Source organism: Nannospalax galili, unplaced genomic scaffold, assembly GCF_000622305.1.
Source record: "Nannospalax galili isolate Female #2095 unplaced genomic scaffold, S.galili_v1.0 scaffold160, whole genome shotgun sequence".
Taxonomy (NCBI): domain Eukaryota; kingdom Metazoa; phylum Chordata; class Mammalia; order Rodentia; family Spalacidae; genus Nannospalax; species Nannospalax galili.
In genome coordinates, this window is record NW_008346900.1 from 2,260,213 (window position 1) to 2,267,334 (window position 7,122).

A 7,122-nucleotide genomic window follows, 5' to 3' on the forward strand; every position below is an offset into this window, starting at 1 on the left:
AAGGGGAGGGAGGCCATGTTTAGTGTTTCCTGTTACCTTTTGTCATTCTCTTTTGGTCAAGCATCCAAATGACAAATTGTCCAATTTGAAGGTCTAGAAGGAAGAATCTGAAAACTCGGCAGCAGTCCCTGTGCTGAGTCTCCTCAGCTGCTCCCAAATTCCCTTGTCCTGTGGCCCCTGAGCCTCCCTGAAGAGCAAGACACATGGGGCTGGGGCATCTGAGCAGCTGCTTTCCCCAAGGGCTTGACTCATCTGTGTATAGCAGTTGAGGTCATGGCAGCAACTCCTCTGTGTCTGTCAGGACGCTGGTGACTGGGGGTGTGGGTTCAGTGCTCCTGGACTGGTGTGGCTGGCAGAGCGTCTTCTACTTCTCCGGTGGCCTCACCTTGCTCTGGGTGTTCTACGTGTACAAGTACCTGCTGGATGAAAAAGGTAACTGCAGCTCTGTGGGCCAGTCCCTGTGTCTCCTTCCCAAACATGAACAAACATCTACTTAGCCCAGACTAGGCACCAACAGACCAAAGAAATGACTCCATTCAAGATTAGCTTAGTGAACCAGTGAGTTTATTGGGCTTGCTTAGGAGCAAGGGGAACCTCAAAACAATTGTACCCCAGCATGGGCGATGATTTCCCCACAGCTGCATAGATGAAGCCTTCTACTCAGCTAACCTCCTGAGATCACTTGCAGCTGGGGTAGAATTAGATACAGCTGGGAGAGGGAAATCGGAGGGAGTGACTGGAATCTCAGGTGAGGGTCTAATAAGCCTCCTCAATGCCTCTTGTGAGGGAATTCCAGTTAGCTGGATCTTGTTTTCTGTTTATTTTTTGTTTTGTTTTCTGAGACAGGATCTCACTATGTAGCCTTGGCTAACCTGGAACTTGCTATGTAGACCAGGCTGGCCTCAAACTCACAGGATCTGTCTGCCTCTATCTCCTGAGTGCTGGAATAAAGCATGTACCAGTAGGCCAGGTTTTGAGGATAGCTTGTGGGTAGTCAGAGCTGCTCTAGTGAAGATGGCAGTGGCTGTTCTACATGAAGATTGTGTTCCACCATAGCACCCATGCAGCTGTGCCAGCCCATCAGGGCCTGGGGCTGCAGCTTTGACCAGCTCTGAAAACTCAGGTGCTGAGCCCTAAGTCTGCCCCAGCCTTGGATTCTCATACTGTTCTATTGAGGCTAAGGAAGACACAGGGAGTCCAGCACATGAAGGCAGCTGGTTAGAATTGATTGAATACTCTTAGGGATGATGCTACCCACTAGGCACTCCCTAGAAGGGGTGGTGAGATATACCCTGACCACGCCCCTCCAGTGGCTCCTAAAAGGCTGCTATGTTAGGGACAGATATGGGGTACCTGGTCTGACAACTGATACCATTTGTTCTCATAGACCTTGTCCTGGCTCTGGGCACCCTGGCACAAGGCCTGCCTGTGGCCAGGCCCTCCAAAGTGCGCTGGAGACAGCTCTTCCGGAAGCCCTCCGTCTGGTGAGCTAGGGCTGGCATGGTCAGGCAGAGTGTACATGGGGTAAAGATAGGGCATGGGGCAGGGCAGTCACTTTTGGGTAGACCTGGTTGTACCTAGCAGGGTCACAGTCCTGACACTCCAGCAAATGGCCCATGTCTCAGATGGGTAAGACCTTGTTGTCCAGGGGGAAGGATTGGGTCTTAGGCAGGACCAGTATGGGGAGGGGACTGGCTGCTGGGTGGAGCCCTGAGCCTGGTGCCCCACACAGGGCGGCCATCTGTGCCCAACTGTCCTCTGCTTGCTCCTTCTTCATCCTCCTCTCCTGGCTGCCTACCTTCTTCAGGGAGACCTTCCCCGACGCCAAGGTGGGTCATGTGGCTTGGGCCTTCACCGGGTGAGAAGACCTATAAATCTTCGTGGCCTCCTAACCCTGTGCCAGGCTTGAGCTGTGATGGACCCTGTAGTTCCCATACGTAGGTGGTAGCACCCTTGGTTCAGTGGTAACCCCATCACCCTGTGGACCTCAGGCCTTGAGATGACTGTCCATTTGGGAGCAGACATTGGTTCAAGTCAGTGAGAGCTGTGCACTGTTGGTGCTACAACTTCTTTAGCCCAAGACCTTGACCTGCTGCCCAGCAGAGCCCCTCTCTCAGGGCTGGCTAGTCAAACTGTTGATGCCACGCCCAAGGGAGACCTGTAGGCACCAGAGTCCTTTTGTTACACATTCCTAGGCAGAGTGGCCCAGCTCTGGCCCTGCCACAATGAGGGGAGCAGTGTGGGGAACTTGGCTGCAGGGGTGAGCCATTAGCAAGCTTGGTATTTGTCCAGATAGGATGGTGATGGTCTGGGTAGGACCTGTCCTCTAGGGCCCTCTGCCCTCGGGCCCACCCTGTGGGTAAACAGAGTTCCAATGACACTGGGCCTAGGGTGGTCCTCCTGCCTGAGTGTCCTTTCAGAGGCTCTCAGGTACCACCCTGCCCACCTTTGAGGCTATACTTCTCCCTGCAGGGTTGGGTCTTCAATGTGGTGCCCTGGCTGGTGGCAATTCCTGCCAGTCTATTCAGTGGCTTTCTCTCTGACCACCTCATCAGTCAGGGTGAGTGTTGGGGAAAATAGTCCTTGGGGGATGACACCCTCAGGACCTCACTCCCCTTTGGCAGTGCAACTGCAGCACTGGGGAAAGGTCACACTGCTCTTGGACCATCCTGTGACAGAGAAATGTCCTTCAGAGCCAGCCTGAGGAATGGATGCAGTGAGGGGCTGAAGGGACCTCCAATCAGGCCTGTCTTCCTTGGCCTCCCCTTTGAGTGGGTAGGGTTGGGAGTAGCAAGAGGACCCTGGGCTCATGGTAACTGTGGAGTTCATGGTGGGTGATGGTGGAGTGGGGAGGGAGGGGATGCTGGACATAGCCCCTGCCCCTCTATGGGGAAGGGAAGGCACCTAGTGAGGTCAAAGGACTCAGGCACCCAGATTTGCTCTTGAACCTTCCAGAGCTCCAGAGGGGACACACTTGCAGCCCCATTCCTCCTCTCCCATCTTCTTCTGTGGCTGTGTGGGTGGGACCCTTCTGAGGACACAGGACACCCTTAGGGTTCAGCATTCTGGGTCTGTCTCCCTGTTCAGGTTACAGAGCCATCACAGTGCGGAAGTTCATGCAGGTAGGAAAATCATTAGAATCCCTGTATGGGACCCTACTTTGCCCTGGTCTCCTGGGACCTGAAGGTTATGTACCCAAATTCCCCGATTTCTGGGACCAGGCCAAGGTCAAGGATGTAGGCTGGGAAAGTTGCAGCTATCAGGTCTCATGGCCTCAAAGCTGGCCCCTGCTCCCAATGTGGGCAGATAGAACCCAGCTTCCCAAGCCTGTAGAATTATCAAAGCCAGCAGAGGTCAACCCACAGCAACAGGAACTGGAAAGTAGCTGCTGCAGGTGGCCACTGGAGGGCACTCTGAGGTCAGTATCGCCTGACCTGAGACCCTTCTCCGAGTTTTCAATGTGGCCTCGGTGCCCCTCTGGACCAGGACACCTAGAGTGGGGAGGCCCCAGACTGAGAAGAGTTTTTAGGTTGGACCTTTGTGATCTTGTTCAGCATACCTGGGGGTCCTCTGGGTGGGGCTAGCACGGCTCCTGGCCCCTCACCAGTCCTATCCTGCAGGTGATGGGTCTTGGCCTGTCAAGTGTTTTTGCCCTATGTCTGGGTCACACCACCAGCTTCCTCAAGGCCATGGTCTTTGCGTCAGCCTCCATTGGCCTCCAGACCTTCAACCACAGGTAAGGGCCCACTGCCCCATCAAAAAGGCTGCCCAGGCTGACAGACAATACCCATGTTTTTGTGCACATTGGTTTAGGGGACCTATGAAGGTGGGTCAAGAAGGGCTCCCCATAAGCTGTCACTCAGTCCAACTGATGTGAGTATCCAGGTAGGGTCATTCAAGAAAATGACCCTTTTCCCACACAGGGGGAAAGCATAGGAAGGGAAGTGAGCACCAACACCAGGCTTGACAGCCCTCTGCAGTTTTCTGCTTTTTTTCTCTGATTCTGAGTGATAACAGTTGCATCGGGGCATTCCAGGGAGTGCATTAGGAATCCAGTCCAAATTGATGCAGCAAATGTGCATTCGAGCCCACCAGTAAGTGTGCTTCCCCCCCATGTGTCCATTCTCGGGAGTAGCCAGAGGATAGAAGAGCTTAAGTGTGGGGTGAGTGTCACCAGCAGACCACCCTTTCCCTTGCTCCAGTAGCTCTTTCAGGCTGAGTGGAGGTGTCTAGACCTGTGGCCACTCACCTGCCTTCTTTCCTGTTTCCCACAGTGGCATTTCAGTTAATATCCAGGACCTGGCCCCGTCCTGCGCTGGCTTTCTGTTTGGTAAGGCAGTCTACTCACCTGCGTCTCATCCCCTCTCCTGACCAATGGGGTCATTTCCAGGTGGGTGGACTATGGGAGCCACAGTGGGTCTTCTCATATTGTCCCTCCTTTTTCTTTCTGGACTTTTCGTAGGTGTGGCCAACACTGCAGGGGCCTTGGCAGGTGAGGGATGGCTCCAGGCCTAGGGGCTCTCCTGCTCTTTGGTGTGGGTCAACAGTGGGCTTAGGGGTGGTAAATAGGATTCATCCCATCTCATTCATCTAGTGTTGCTGGGTTCCGGGGGAGGGTACAAACTCCACGTTGACTCAGGGGATGCACAGAGATGGTAGCTGAGGGGCCACCAGACTGGGCTGATGGTGGGTGACTCACAAGCCACTCTTCCCTGACTGCCTTTCAAGTGTGAGTCAGCCCTATAAATTAGAATGCCTCCCCCCACCCCCACCCCCCGAGTGCCTGGGCTGATGACAGAGGCTCATTCTCCATGTCTTGCTTTTCTTCCCTTGGACAGGACATGGGGTGGGGTCCCTATCAGCATGTGATTTACAGTGGCTTGAGAGGTTTCTGTCCTCTGAGACCCTCTGAGTCTGAGCCTCCCATAGCCCGGCAGCTCAGACATCTGAATTTACCCCAGGATATTCAGGGCATCTGTATTCCAGCCTGCTCTGCCCCAGGAACTCACTGGTATCAGCTGCCCTGGAGCCTCACTCAGTTTCTGCCTCTCTTGAGTCCAGGTGTGGTAGGTGTGTGTCTATGTGGCTACCTGATTGAGGCTACTGGCTCCTGGACATGTGTGTTCAACCTGGTGGCTATCATCAGCAACATGGGACTGGGTACCTTCCTGATGTTTGGGCAAGCCCAGAGGGTAGACTTGATCTCTACCCGTGAAGACCTCTAGCTCCCTGACCTGCCAATCTCACCCAAGACCCTGATATCAGCAGCCTCTGGGAACAACAAACTCCATTTGTGACACTCAATGAATTTTCACTTTGGTTATGTGAGCAGAGAACAGAGACCATGGTCTCCTGAGGAATCCAAAGACTGGGAACAGATGCCTGAATCCACACAGACTGTGTCAGGACTAAGGTCCTGGCCCCTCTGAGACTCAGTGGCCCCTAATGTCCATGGGGACAATCCTGCCCTCCTCGGCTGCTTGTGGGAACACCTGCCTGCTATTATGGAAGCTGCAGTGCTGGTGGGTGTCCCCCCAGCCCCAGTCCACATGGGTTTGTGTCTCTGATGGGTGTTCTCTGTGTAGAGGGTATACTGTGTGTTGGAAGATACCCAGGAACAGCTATGACCCTCACCCACTCCATGCCAGTGGTATCTTCCTGCCTCTTTGGTCATGACAACCAAAGATGCCTGTAAACATTGACCCATGTCCCCAGGAGAGCCACAGCACTAGACAGTCCTTGGTTTCTGCTTCACCCCAAAAGCCAGGCTGCCACCCCATACGGACAGGTGTGTTGTGAGCTAGAGGCTCTTGGCTGCCTCTGAAGACCCCACATCCCCTGGTTCCCTTCCTGTGGATCCCTTAGCACTACTAATGTGTCCTGGGTAGGGAGGTGCCTGGCGCTTCTTGGGCTCTGTCTGGATTCTCCAACTCTCACGGACCCAGAACAAGGTGAACTCCCTCTTTCTGGCCGTGTTTTTCTACCTCCCTTTTTAATACCCCAAGGAGATGGTGTTTTTGTGAATTAATAATGAATTCTTCAAGATATATTTTAAGGAATTGTCTTTATAGATATGGTGAGTCACACCAAAGCCCTATTTAAGTAAAAATGTCAAACTATTTAAAAGAAGAATATTATTTTATTTAACAGCTTTTCTTGCATTAGCTTTTCCTAGGGAGATAAGCTTTTTATTATTTTATTTATTATTTATTTTATTATTATTATTATTGGTCTTTTTAGACAGGGTCTCCCTGTAGCCCCAGCTGTCCTGGAACTCACTATGTAGACCAGGCTGGCCTTGAACTCACAGATCACAGAGATCTGCCTGCCTCTGCCTCCTGAGTGCTGGGATTAAAGGCATGTGCCACCACGCCTGGCCTATTATTTTTATTTTATGTGTATGCATGTAGGTGAGTGTGTCTGTGTCGTGTAATGCCCGCGGAGGTCAGAAGAGGCTGTCGGATCTCCTAGGACTGGAGTTACGGATAGTTGTTAGCTGCCATGTGGGTGCTAGGATTCAAACCCAGGTCTTTTTCAAGAACAACTAGTGTTCTTAACCACTGAGCCATCTCTCCAGCCCCTATTTATTATTTTTATGTGTATGAGTCTATTGCCTGCATGTATGTAAGTGCGTCCATGTCATGCAATGCCCAAGGAAGTCAGAAGAGGGCGTTGAATTCCCCTGGAACTGGAATTACAGTTGGTTGTCAGCTGCCGTGTGGGTGCTGGGAATTGAACTTGGGTCCTCGGCAAGAGCAGCCAGTGCTCTTAACTGCTGAAATACCTCTCCAGCCCCATGGATGAACAAACTTCTCTTCACCCCAGGTGAAGCACCAGTGACTGATGAAAAAAACTATTCCACCCAAGACTAGCTTGGTGAACCAGTGAGTTTAATTAGAGTTGGTTACAGGAACATGGACAACTTACAGGTGGCTATACCACCAAAGAAGTCTTCCTCCTCCAGCAGCCATTAGGGGAGGGGCCTTGTATGGCTAAATTGCCTCATGAACTCTCTCTCATCAGGGAATGTTTAATAGGCCTGACTTCATGAGGTCTCATACCTGAAATCACAATTGCTCTGATTTCAAGATAGAAACAGCCATGCGTGGTGGGGGAATATCA

The 7,122-nt window shown here is 52.3% G+C and overlaps 1 protein-coding gene across 4 annotated transcripts in view; it reads left to right on the forward strand.

Moving 5' to 3' along the window:
- Positions 1-6,302, forward strand: part of Slc17a9 (solute carrier family 17 member 9) — a 16,019-nt gene extending 9,717 nt beyond the window's left edge. For 2 of the 4 annotated variants that reach the window (XM_029568450.1, XM_008843253.3), the window contains 9 exons: positions 302-432; positions 1,388-1,484; positions 1,733-1,829; positions 2,473-2,560; positions 3,088-3,122; positions 3,621-3,736; positions 4,275-4,330; positions 4,463-4,492; positions 5,062-6,302. In XM_029568450.1, coding sequence (XP_029424310.1) covers positions 302-432; positions 1,388-1,484; positions 1,733-1,829; positions 2,473-2,560; positions 3,088-3,122; positions 3,621-3,736; positions 4,275-4,330; positions 4,463-4,492; positions 5,062-5,225 — 814 coding nt within the window. In that variant the 3' untranslated portion in view covers positions 5,226-6,302. Of the gene's footprint in view, positions 1-301; positions 433-1,387; positions 1,485-1,732; positions 1,830-2,472; positions 2,561-3,087; positions 3,123-3,620; positions 3,737-4,008; positions 4,164-4,274; positions 4,331-4,462; positions 4,493-5,061 lie in introns of those variants that run through there. The other 2 variants (XR_003851132.1, XR_003851133.1) reach the window with 2 other exon arrangements.
- Positions 6,303-7,122: the final 820 nt, after the last annotated feature.